Source organism: Petromyzon marinus, chromosome 3 (genome assembly GCF_048934315.1).
Source record: "Petromyzon marinus isolate PM22_M1 ecotype Great Lakes invasive population chromosome 3, UKy_Petmar_22M1.pri1.0, whole genome shotgun sequence".
In the NCBI taxonomy this organism is placed as follows: Eukaryota; Metazoa; Chordata; class Hyperoartia; order Petromyzontiformes; family Petromyzontidae; genus Petromyzon; species Petromyzon marinus.
Window position 1 is genome coordinate 23,763,821 of NC_133669.1, and position 13,295 is coordinate 23,777,115.

Here is a 13,295-nt window from a genome sequence, read left to right on the forward strand (position 1 = left end):
TGCTTTTTTTTTTTTAAACAAACCCAACAACAAAAAAATTCCTTCTCGCATGCGTAAATAAATAAATCTTCAAAGATTGTGTTCCCTCAGGGATTAATTAGGTTTTTTTTTTTTTAACGAAGACAAAAATTTGAGGAATAAAAAAAAAGCTTCAAAGCCATGTCACGGGAGCGAGGAGATTGTACCCCCACCGCCGAGCACTGTATTTTATTGGCAAGCGTTGACAACTCCGAGCCCTTACCTCACTTACGGTGGTGCACTGTCAGCCCAGCTAAACCCTCCTTGCGCTAAGAGGTAACACAATGAATTAGTTAGACCTCTACTCAGGACAGCTCCCAATGAGATCTCTGCAGCTCAATGTTGCGCGTTTGTTAATGGCGGTTATTGAGTTTTGTGCTTCGTAATGCTGTGCATTGCGTGCGTGTGTCCATGCATCCATGCCCTTGTGCTTGTGTCCGTGTATGGATTCGTGTATCTGCGTGTGAGTGTCTGCGCGTGCACGTCCCTGTGCTTGCGTCTGTGCATGCGTGCGTATATTTGTGTGTGTGTCCATGCGTGCGTGTCCTTGTGCGTGCGTGCGTGCGCGCGCGTTCCCGTGTGTGTGTGCGTGTGACACGTGTGCACCACAAGTCGGGGACGCTGCCCCCGGTGGCTGGCCACACGCTGTCGGAACGAGAGGGCGACTCTCTGCTGCTGGTCGGCGGATACTCGCAGGAGAACGGCTTCAACAGCCACGTGTACGAGTACAGCGCGGCACGGGCGGCGTGGCTGCCCCTCGCCACGGGGGGCTCCCCCCCAACCGGTATTTTCCGAACAAGCTCACGCAGCGACTGCGAGCGGCCTTGTGCCCCAGGCGCGACATAAATCCACGCCTTGGGCCGCAGCCAACCCTGCCCTTATGCCCGTTCATGATAATAGTGCGGTGGCAAGGTGTACCCACATCAAAGCAAATGAGTATAATCGGTGTAGCTCATTTACATTGTTGGTCTTTGAGCCGCTGTTGGACATTCCACGTTGAGCCCAAGAGCTCAGTGGTGTGGCCTCTGACCCTTGAGCCACCCAGGCACCTCCTGGCAGGCAGGCGCCGTTTGGTTTTGCATCGCTATTCAGCCCAAGGTGTGTGGCCAGCCCTGACTATGGGCCTCACATGGTGCTGGTGACAGCGTCGCCCCTTGCGTTCTCATAATGACATTCCATGTTGTTATAGCTCGACCAGTAATCCAGTGGATTAGAGAGTGTAATAATTGGTAATAGTAGTCGTTTTCTTTATTAAGTCATTTGCATTCTCTCAATTGCCCAATAATTTTTCGATTTAAAGCTTTCGTGACTGCAGGGATTCATCTTCTTGGTTCTTTCGGTAAAGTCACGTAGAATGGAAATAAAATAATAAAAATAAAACATAATAAAATTCTCACGACGTTTCGGCCACAACACAAGTAGCCTTCTTCAGGTGAAGGAACAGAACTGTCGGGACGACAGCGTTTCAATGAACACTGCTAAGCTTCGCAGCGTCTTTTAAGCTGGGTGGGAGGAGCAGAGCGCCTTGACAAAGGAGTTTACATATAAACAGAAGAATTTAGCATTGAAATAGCTGTGTTAATGTGATAGATTAGCAGGATGTTAAAGTCAGAAATTAGCATGTAACTGGGAGATTACCCCAATAATTGCTTGAATGACACGGGCAAATATGAGTGAACGAAATGCTAAATCAAGCAACGCATTTGCGTAGCGTCACCACTGAATCGTTGCCACCCACCCCCCCTTGCCTGCCGCCAGGACTATATGGCCACACCAGCGTGTACCACAGCGCCACCCAGGCCTTGTTTGTGTTCGGCGGTTACCGCTACGCCCTCAACTCCGTGGGCGTCTCCGACGAGCTGCACGCCTTCCACTACCCCTCCTCCAACTGGAGCCTCGTCAGCCCAGCGAGGAACGCCAAGGTGGGGGCCTGCCGCCACCTCGACACCGAACACCCGTCACCGCGGTCGCACACGCGGCGACGTCTTTACCTTTCTTACAATTCTTACACCAGGTGCGCTCTCGGCTTCGCGCCACGGGGCAAGGCAAACGTCGACTCTGAAAGCTCGCAGGGAGGTGCAACCGCCACTCTGTTTAGAAAAACGGTCGGCGGAAAGCGAAATTTGCCTCGCTACTTTAGGAGATCCCTTTTCAAGTGATCCCCGGTACACGCAGAGTGGTGCGCTGCCCGGTGTTGGAGATTGTCCTTGTGGGAAAGCCGGAAGACCTCTGACAACTCTGATCCTCTCAAGGGGGCCGCTGCACTTTCTCACGCGTTGCCTAACTGTATAGCACACGGCAGTCAAACTGAAGCTTTTTTTACATAAATGTTTTCACGAGAGCTGCAATTTTTTGCCAAATTAAGTGAAAAATCTCATTTGTAATACGAACGCCACTTTGGTGCAGGAAATGTATGGCCGGACTAGAGGCCGTCGGCTAACGGCGCTTAATGCCATTGTGGTCGACCGCCCATTTTGAGCCCAGAATCTCAGTGTTGCCAGCTCGGTCGCTCCGACCCGGGAAGCCATGCGGGCACCCTCCATGGCAGCCGCCAGTTTTATTTTGCCGTTGTGATTCGAGCGGCGACTGTGTCGAGTTCGCTCAACCCGATGGCGTTTTTCGAAAGCGGCGATCATCTCTTGTGTCTTCCGCAGCCCGCTCCGCGATATTTCCACGCTGCCGCCCTCCTCGGTGATGCCATGGTGGTGTTGGGGGGACGCGCTGATGCCCAGAACTTCTCCCGCGACCTGCTTCTCTATCGCATCGACTGCAATACGTGGATCAACGCGGAGGACATCGGTGACGGCACGCACAGCCAGAGCAGCCCCTGAGTTTGTCCGCTGTAGACGGTGTGGTCGTCAAAGCTGCTCATGTCACTGGGCTATTTGCTAGTGTAGACATCGCTGTTGATTCGTGAACTTCTTTCGCACCGTACCTAGGGATCCTCGCTAATTGGAGGTGCGGTCTTAGAATTGCGCTCTGATTATATTAGAATCGCTCTGTGTTCGTATTAGAATCGCTCTGTGTTCATATTAGAATCGCTTTGTGTTTGTATTAGAATCGCTCTGTGTTCGTATTAGAATCGCTCTGTGTTCGTATTAGAATCGCTCTGTGTTCGTATTAGAATCGCTCTGTGTTGGTATTAGAATCGCTCTGTGTTAGTATTAGAATCGCTGTGTTTGTATTACAATCGCTCTGTGTTCGTATTAGAATCACTTTGTGTTCGTATTAGAATCGCTCTGTGTTCATATTAGAATCGCTTTGTGTTTGTATTAGAATCGCTTTGTGTTCGTATTAGAATCGCTGTGTTAGTATTAGTGATGATGGAATAAATATCAATTTACTCTGTTTAAGTTTCAGGCCATGCAAAACGAATGATGTAAGCTGGAATGAAATGCACATCTGTTTGAAGTGAATTCCCATATGCATCCTTTGCTATCTATAAAATATAATGGCTTTTTATATTTGATGCAGGTCACCCCCAGTTGAAATCGAGTAGGCATCATACATTTGTATGCGTTGATTTTTTTCTCGGTTGCAAATAGAGAATTGTAAATCAACTGAAAACGGTGAAAAAAAATTGCATTTAAAGTTATACTTTTGTTATACAATTTCTTTTTTTACATTGACCTCTGAGAAAAGTCGAAATTGTACAGATGTGTGCCTGATTCTTTACTCGCCCGGCAAGTTAAATGTATATATTTTTATTTTTTTATTCTTTCGTAAAGACGGGAGGATGGCAGGTGAGCCGATGGAGAGGATGACGGCCTCGGCGGCCGTGGAGGTCGGGGGTCGCGTGCTCGTGGTCGGGGGCGTGGACGGCGTGGCCCGGGGTCAGATGGGAGCCCTCTCTCTACCGCGCGACCCCTGCGTGCTGCTCGCCGACCCGGGCCCCTGCGGCGCGGCCGGCTGTGCCTGGTGCCTCGACGGGCGCCACGCCTCCTGCCGCTCGCGAGAGGAAGCCGAGAGGTGACCGCCGAGGGTGTGACGAGCGACGTCGGGACCGGTCCTGGCCCCCCCACCCCCCCGTGCCCCCCCGTGCCCCACCCCCAGCCACCCACAGCCTCGGTAGTGCTTGGATGAGTGACCACCACGCGTGCAGTAGGTGTTACAGGCTGCTACGGGGAGAAGTTGTGGACAGCAGAGGGCAGTTAAGCAACGTCCACTGCACCTTTATGATCCCGCGTCTACGCTTCTCACCTTCACTAACCCACACTGACCTGCGTGGTAAAGTATATCCAAACAACCCTCACAGCTGGCACGGAGTGGGGAGGTCCATAGCAATGGATTGACAAACGCCCGTGAGTCATTATTATCATTATTACTATTAACGATCGTGGGCCGCTGGAAGAAAATCCGCCGGCAGTCTCGAATCCGTTGCCTCTGTTCAGCAGTGCATGGATGTGCGCCCGCTGAACAACGCTGAACGCTGAACGCTCACGAGCGTCCCGTCCCGCCCCCGCCCCCCCCCCCCCCCCGCAGGCACGGCTGCGCGACGGTGAACGTGACGTGTCGCGTGGCAGCAGCGTCCGACTCGGAGTGCCGCCTGCGGACGTCGTGCCCCGAGTGCCAGTCACGCCACCCGGCCGAGCTCAGCCTCCAACCTGTGAGCCAACAAGCAACCCCCCCCCCCCCCCCCCCAACACAAACGCGCACACAGCGCCGGCGGGGACGCGCCGTGCTCGTTCCCATTTGCGAGGGTGCCATCCCGCTCGTGCTTTCCAGCTGCGGTCGAGAGCGTTCGCGCGTCAGTCACTTGAGGGCGAACTTGTGTCGCTAATCGGCGCTTGTCTGTTTGAAAGTTGGGTCATATTGATCGAGGGGTCGCACAAAACGCACAATTTACCTTTTTTGTCAGAAGAAAAAGAACCGGCATGAGGGTATGGGGCAGCAGGCACGGGGAGGGGGGGGCCAGGCCAAGAGACACATGAGAGAGAGAGAGAGAGCATTACGATCAACACCGCGACACAGCTCAGGACCAAGCAATTGGGGTCCAGTACCAACAACAACAACAATACCAATGAGGCCCTGGGGCAGCCGAGGCAGCCAGGGCAGTAACAACGAGTCCCACGGCATACAACGTACTGTAGTGGGATCAAATAACTGTGGCTTTGCTGACGACCATCGTAACTGGGAGCATTGCCATCATCACGGCAAACTCCCTGTGGGTAAGAAGTTCCCAGGAGCTGCGCCCTTCCCTTGCGGGGTGCAACACGGCACGTGCCCAGCGAGGAATCTCTCACGCAACTCTCCCGGCAGTCGCTGCGGAGGAGCAGTGCGCACCATCTGTTGTTGTTCAGGGAGGCCGATGTGGGTATTTGTTTAACGCTCCGTTTAATGTCCTGTCAGTTGGGAAAGATGCGCACCACCATGGCTCCTCGATAAGCAAATGCGCCGCGCAAAGTATTTCTCATTGTGGCAGGCAATGTTTACTCTTTGAGTTTAACATTCAGTTACTCGGTTTTTTTTCTATGCGTTTTAACAGGCAGATTATTTTCGAGATAAAAAGCACCCGAGGCAATACGATCTTTGAGGAGCCATGATCCGAAATGGATTAAGCAATGCACTGCATAAATTATCTACCTTTACGTGTATATACGCACCGAGATGTGTATACAGTGTTTCAATCGCACAGAATGCACATCCGATTGGCACGGTTTGGCGACATAGGGCGCAAAAAAATTTAAACACACATACGGCAATACAACACAGTGGCTTTATAAGGTGTCTCATGGCTACCAGATCTCAAGACAATACACAAAACAGTGACTCAGCCCATCACCCTATTGTGGTCGATAAAATGAATACCTCTTTGCATGGGGAATTCAAGAGTGTGATTGCACTGTGGAGGCAATAGGAATGCAGATTTTCCATCTTTGTCTCAAGAGCTCTGCAAACAGTAGATGTGCACCGACCTCGATGCTTGCCGGTTTGAGCAGAAAATCACTTGGGAAGAGCCCTACGGTCCAAGCTCCGCGTGCGAGTGCGTGCGTGCGTGCGTGCGAGCGAGCGTGCGAACGAGTGCGTTTTACCTCGCGAACGCGCAGGTGTGCAAGTGGTGCGCGCCGTGCCCAGCGACCGCGGCGTGCGTGTGGCACGAGAGCGACTGTGGCGACGCCACCGCCTGCGGCGAGAGGCAGCAGCGGAGCGACGCGATCCAGGCGGGCGCGTGCCCCGAGGCCACGTGCGAGGCCTCCGACTGCACCAAGTGCCTGGCCGCCGGCAGCTGCATGTGGTCGCGGCACTTCCAGAGGACGGGTAAGAGCGGCCCGGGTAGGCTAGGCCTGGGCCAGCACCCCTCTGTGGTTGCTGGGAAGGGCTGTGAGGATTGGCGGGCTGCGTCAGTGTGGCCGGTATTTTGGGTCTTTATCGGCGCAGGACCACCACAGAGAGCCCCCCCCCCCCCGCCACGTTGGCCTGGTCTAAGTGCAATACCAAACGGTGCCACGAGGAGTTCCCGGGCAGCTCCCGGGGGTTCACCGCACACCGCTGAGGTTCTGCGTCCGAATTCGAGCAGTTGCTCCACCCCCCACCCCGGTAAACCGGGTAAAAAAATATATGGCCCGTTTATGGTTATATTCCTGTAACCACCGGCTGCGCAAAATATAATTCCATTGGATCTTTTAATTCAGCATGCTTCCTGTCCTGGGAATTACAAACATTTAATTTTGCTTGGCAAACGGCGAACATCTTTATAGCAGGGCGCGTGAGAAGGCGGAGTGACCTTAGTGGATAAAATGAAATTCAAAGCATCTCAAAGATAGTTCTACAATACTGCCATCCAGAGGATGTTCTCTTCACACGGGGTGGCGCTCCACATGGCATCAAGACTTCCGGAATGAACGATTTCCACCCCCCCACTCCTGCCCCCTCCCCCCTCTCTTCACACGGGGTGGCGCTCCACATGCCATCAAGACTTCCGGAATGAACGATTTCCAAACCCCCCCACTACTGCCCCCTCCCCACGACTTGTCTCTTGTAGCAGGGGAATCGTGGCGCATTAACGTGCAGCCGGCGTACAACTGGCGGTGCCTGAGCGAGTCGCTGCGCAGCGCGTCGCCCCTGCGCGTCGAGTCCTCCCCGCCGCTCGCCTGCCCCGTGCCGTGCCACGGCCTGACCACGTGCGAGGACTGCACGAAGGCCAAGGGCGCCAGTGGCGGGTGGCAGGAGTGTGTGTGGAGCGGGGCCCTGCGGCAGGTACAGTGGGTGTGGACCAGCGGCGTGGGAGGACAGGGTGGGCACGGTGGTAGCAATCCTGCCTCACGGCAAATGGTTCCCGGGTTCGCGTATGCCCAGAGGTAGTTGTTGCGTGCTCTGTCGCCTTTTCTAATAACCCAGTTCCCCGTTACCCCACCTACGGCCGAAACACCCGGAATTTTGACGATCTCATCGGAGCAACGAAAGCCTAGCAGGGTTGAGCCTGGATAATGCTTGGACCGGTGACCACTGTCATGAGCTGTCACGTCATTACCTTCGTCGTGATGGACAGCAGAGGGCAGTTCATCAAGATCCTTTTGTTGTTTGTGCTTCTATGCCCCCTACACCTGTTATCCTTGCCTTCACCTATTTACACTGACCAGCGTGGTGAAGTATGGTAAAATAGCCCGTATGACCCTCACAGCATAGGTAAAGCCATCATCCAGCAGTGGATTGACAATCACATCAGCGCCGTACCCACTCGCGTGTCTTGTTTACAATGTGATGGCTCAGAAATCATAATTTGTATTATAGGTCACTGGGGGGATTATACGATTGTTTATTTTCAACAATTGGGAATTGGGCCTGCTCTTCATTAGCTCTGGGGGGGAAAAATACATTCTTAATTCAGTCGGTGGGGCAGTGGCGGGCAATATCTGAACCATCCCTGGGGGCTCCCACCTCTTCACTGTCCCTCATAGACCCAGTGACTGACACAGCATTGTAAATGTTGTGGATTAGCTCTCCAACACACCGGTGTAACGAATTGGCATGTTCTGTTTACGTGACAAACCTTACTAATTGACTGTGCCGGGTGATGGGGGGGTTTAACGACACATTTATATTTACGCGCTCTAACCCAGAAAAAAACATTTGATGGATGATATTGGTCGTGAAAGCCTACGTATTAAACTGACAGCATGGGAAGTCCTGCACCCAGCATTCTATTGACAAAGGGGGCTGTGAAATTCAGTCTCTTACTACATTGGTATGCAATTGTAAACACACAATAGACTTCAGTTGCAGTGATTGGCTGGCACTGGAGGGTAATAAGTTGGTGTAAAAAGTGTTGGGACTCTACTGGATACTGAACTTTTTCCAAGACTTGGAAAGCAACGTAAAATTGCATTTTTAAAAATGTGTTCCCGGTTCTTTAGCCATATACGACACACCACCTCCTGCCACTGTTTACCCAAAGCAATCGATTTTCGCTCAGGAAAAGCGCATGTGGCTCTCGCAGTCATTCAGAAATGTAGTCTTGTGATTGATTAATTGTGGGATATTATTACAAATGTTGTGGTTGATGCTGTTAAGCAATTTGGTTAAATGTTTACTCACAGCGTAGGGTGTTCTGGTGACTTCCTGACACCCAGTGTGTGCACATAAAAAGTGCGTACTCATCAACTACGTATCCTGTTACTACTTCAGTTGTCGTACATTAACTTAAAAACAATAATAATCTCAATAAACGTTCACGTATTACACAATTACACATTTTTCTAACCGCCGCTCATTTGACTATATGTGTGTCTCGGTGGCAGGAGGCCGATTTGGTGAATGCCTGTGCAGGCGTTTGCATTCGTTGTCTTGCGCGGCACATTAATGAGTCTCGCGTTCGACCCGACATTCAGACGGTGACGGCGGTAAATGGTGACCTTGTTGGGGGCTGATGCTGCAAGTTAGCGGTCGGGCCACCTCACGTGAAACATGAGCCCCGACCGGTGGCTCGTTTTCTCAGACGTTGGCGATTTTTAATTTGCAGTCCTCCCTGTCGTTCAGGTTGAGCATAGCAAAAATTCTCACTTTGAAATCATTACTTTCCCGTGGGAGGCGGCCGGCTGGCTCGGAGAGGTCAGAGCGCTGAGCCGGCGACGCCAAGAACCCGAGTTAAAATCCAGGCAATCTGTCTGTTAATTTAACTTGGGTTCCCAAGTATGGCGAGTTAATCGCCTGAGGCCATTTAGAATACACAGCGAAATGAATCGTAAAAAAATTGGGCGTTTTACACCATTTGTATAACTGCCAACAGGTCCGGGTATGAAAAATATAATTTGGGTCTGTCACATGACGAAGCGATGCTGTCATTGCAGAGTATACGGGGACAGTGCTGCTGTTGTTGCGTATGGATCTAAATTGTCAGAGGATGTGAGGAAGAATATCTGTGCCTCTCACACGCTGTCTGCACTGCTTTGCAAGATTTCCAAACGGATGAATCACTTCTTAACGCAACCGACGACCAAAATTGGAATGCCACTGGGGGGGGGGGGGGGAGAGGGAAAAAAAGACGAAATAATTAATGTCCATATAAAAACATTTATTTATTGGCGATGGTGCTGTGTTGGCAGTGATTGCCAAGCACAGCTAACAATAAAACCCGACACATTCATCGGGTAATACTGCCCTAAAAGGTAAACACACACTATGTGACTTTTCAAGCGGTGGCCTTTATTAATAACTTTTCTGTGCTGTGTAACGAAGGGGACCCCATTGCCTGTAACGTCACCTCTTGTGCGTTTCCTTTCGGGGGGGGGGGGGGGCAGTGTTATGGACGAACGTGTCGAGTGTTTTTTTTTTATACATGGTGTGTCTTTTAAAAGTGTACCCAAGTAATATTTATTGTTTTTATTACCATTAAACGCGAGCCGTATTACAAAAGCGCTGATCACAGAACAGAGTGGAAAAAACATTCCGCAAACAACAGGTCTCTGGTATACCTACAAAAGAGACGCCCTTTTATAACTGAATGGTGGCGCGCATTGCGCAACCATTTTGTATCACGGTGATGCACCAGCGGCCAGCATGATTGTCACTCACGGACGTGCCGACTTTCGTTAATTTTGCTCGTGGCACCGCTGCCAACGCGGCGGCATCGCCAAGTAAATTATTCTCGTCTCCCGTTAAAGGCAGCGTGCCAAACTCGCGCATCTCGGCCAACTTGGCGCTTCGACGTGCGTTGCTCTGCCGTCGCTCGTTCGCGATCTGCGCGATCTTCGCCCGAGAGCCATTTATCTTTGCCCCTAAATCTTGCCGCTCCCACCCCTTTGCCCCCCTTCCCGCACCATGTCTGGCAGTGCGTGAGCCCGAGCTTCCTGCCGATGCGCTGCGCGGGCGGCGCCTGCGGCCAGCTGGTGTCGGGCTCCGCCGACGGCTGCCCCGCGCCGTGTCTGGCGGAGCGGCAGTGCTCATTATGCCTGCGCCAGCTGGCGTGCGGTTGGTGCGCCGTGAATGGCCTCAATGGCCTGGGCGGCTGCATGCCGGGCAGCCTGGCGGGGCCCAGCCCTGGGCGCTGCTCCGTTGAGTTCATCCCGCTCTACGTGCTCGCCCAGATCCCCGGTGAGAGGCACCGTGTCTGTGTCCAGCAGACGTGGGTGCGTACGCATTGATACCCCATCAACGACGTGCAGGTGCGCTTCCGTGGCCGTCTGGAACTCTCTTCCGATATTAGGAAGGCACTGGAGCTGTGCATTTTAAATCGAGATTGAAAACCCTGTTTCTTTAGAATTGCTTTTTGTGTTGAGTTTGTTGTCCTTCCCCCGCACCTCCAATTGGCACGGTTGGCTACGTACGGTGTAAAGAAGTTCAACATACATACATCTCGATCAGTCATCGTACCCTACGAATGGCTTGGTGCAGCAAGCACTGTCTCACCAGGTTTGGTCTGTGGAGAGCTGCAATGAAGGAAGACCCAGCAGAGAATAGTCGATGATTGTCAACCCAAGGGAGAGAAGAGAGTGACAGATTCGTACCGTGATGAACACACCGTGTTTTACGATAGGCGAAATCCACCGTTAAGTCGGTTATTGATTACAAACAAGTAGTATACGTCATTGCATTGTGAAATATAAAATAACAAACGTGTAGCTATAGTAACGGGAAACATGAAAACCATTAATGCTTTGTCGAGATTGGATTCATTCTTTTATTTATTTCTACCGTAACTTACGTGACAGGTTGAGGAATTACTTGAAACTGAATACGGCTCGAGTGGGAGACCTCTTTGCGTTTGCATTGTTACATTTTACAAGCGCCCTGCTTCACATATTACAACGAATCATACATTACAAGCTGGTACCCGCGTGAATTATCCATAACGTTATGACCAGCTAATTTATTAACAGCATTGGCTGTGGGTTGCACTCGCACAAATAAATAAAACCTCACCTTGTTTGTCTTTAGCACCAACTTATAATGTCAAGAATTTATCGGAATAAAATAGAGCAGACGGTACACCTCGAAGTCGAACCGATGAATGTTGTAAATGCCAACCATAACGGATTATACAGAACCAGTGATGTTTATTGGTTCCGATATAACATTTTGATTTAAAGCTTTCGTGACTGCAGGGATTCATATTCTTGGTTCTTTCGGTAAAGTCACGTAGAAGGGAAACAATAAAATAATAAAATCTAAAACAATAAAATTATCACGACGTTTCGACTGCAACACAAGCAATCATCATCAGGTGTGAAAACCACAGACGAAAATAATGGATGCGGTCTGAAAGCCACCTTAAGCATGAACAATTAATTTAAGACCCGAAATGGTTGATCAAATCCTTACAATGATTGCTAAGCCAGAATCCATCTTCTCGGTGGAAATTGTCTCTGTGTTTGTATATGTGGATAGCCTCATGAACGAATCTCTCATGGTAGCCAGATGGCTTGCAGAGAACCTCTGTCTTGGAGAAGTCAATGTCATGTGAGCCTACTGAATTATAACAGTGATCTGCCACGGCCGAGGTGTTGGTCCTACCGTGTTTAAGGTCTGCTTTGTGTTCACGGATGCGGTCCGAGACATGTTGTTTGGTTTCTCCAATGTAACTACTACCACAGAGGCAACTTAGTTTGTAGACGCCAGGGTACTGATATGTTTTGTGTGCAATTGAAAATCAAATATTTAAAAAAATACGTATAAAATAACATAAGCCAATATTTCAGGCAATAGCTCTAAAAAAAGGGCAGTGAAGAATGGATCAAAATGTCAACGTATTATTTAGTTATTTCCACGCTCAAAGGCTGTGCTAAATGGCAAATTTTCCCCATCGCTTAAGCGGCTCACAACAGACATTGTCGTTCGGTCATTTGGGGGCTTTTATACGCTGGACGTCACGAGATCGCTTTTTATGAATAAAAAAATTTACAACCCCGGAAAAACAGCTCCATGGGCCTTGAGCGCCCTCACCCCCCCCCCCTAACTTTTCACTCGTTCCTTCTCTTCCTCTCGGCTTGACTCGGCGGAAAGTGAGCAACTCCACAAGCACGCAGCCCTTTGGGAGATGGGCCTACGAGGCTTGCCCCGCTGAGAACGAGTGCCTCAACGGCCACAACAGCTGCAACGCGAGCGAGGATTGCGTCGACCTGCCGCACGGATTCGAGTGCAATTGCAAGCTGGGCTACGTGCGCGATAGGTGCCCGCCGCTCCCACTGCACGCACGTCCACGCACGAGCACGCACGGGCACGTCCCACCGCACGCGTTCGCACCCTCGGCTCGGGTCAAACAGACCGGCTGGGCTCCGGCGTCCCCCTAAGCCTGTTCAAACGGGGACGGAAACGCTAACTGGGCCACGTGCGGGAAGGATCCCCCCCCACCGCCACGTTCGGTGTTGGTTCGGTGGGCGGGTGAGTGGGTGGGTGGGTGCGTGTTGGGGCGAGTTGAAGTGGATACGTTTTTTGTTCGTGCGTAAACACAAGGACTCACCGGGACTTCCCCCGCGTCGCTCCTTAATGGAACGGCAGCGGGGCAAACGGCGTTCAGCGAGCAACGGCTTCTGCCAGCGGGGCGTACGGAGGGGGTGATGGAGGCAGCGCCACGCCCGGCCGCTATCGTCTCCCCCCACTGCTCGTGAATAGGCGCACATGTGCCAATTCGGAATTAACCATAACTAAAATATGACACCGAATGAAAACATATACCTTTACGCACCGTGTCTGAAAATTTTCTTCAGGTCATTCATTTTGTTTATGCGCTTTGTTAAATCAAACGCTTGTCATTGTTATGTCATTGCTATTTATTAACCACGAGTCATTACATACACTGTTACCTTCTTTAAAAAAAAATAATACCCTTTGTCTTTACAAGA

At 51.1% G+C, this 13,295-nt stretch overlaps 1 protein-coding gene across 1 annotated transcript in view; it reads left to right on the top strand.

The window, feature by feature from the left end:
- MEGF8 (multiple EGF like domains 8) overlaps positions 1-13,295 on the top strand; it is a 64,265-nt gene that overhangs the window by 45,050 nt on the left and 5,920 nt on the right. Inside the window, exons 30-38 of the mRNA XM_032979816.2 lie at positions 631-802; positions 1,777-1,940; positions 2,673-2,817; positions 3,747-3,987; positions 4,501-4,624; positions 6,066-6,276; positions 7,001-7,215; positions 10,287-10,548; positions 12,457-12,622. Of these exons, the coding sequence (XP_032835707.2) occupies positions 631-802; positions 1,777-1,940; positions 2,673-2,817; positions 3,747-3,987; positions 4,501-4,624; positions 6,066-6,276; positions 7,001-7,215; positions 10,287-10,548; positions 12,457-12,622 (1,700 nt within the window). The remainder of the gene's footprint in view (positions 1-630; positions 803-1,776; positions 1,941-2,672; positions 2,818-3,746; positions 3,988-4,500; positions 4,625-6,065; positions 6,277-7,000; positions 7,216-10,286; positions 10,549-12,456; positions 12,623-13,295) is intronic.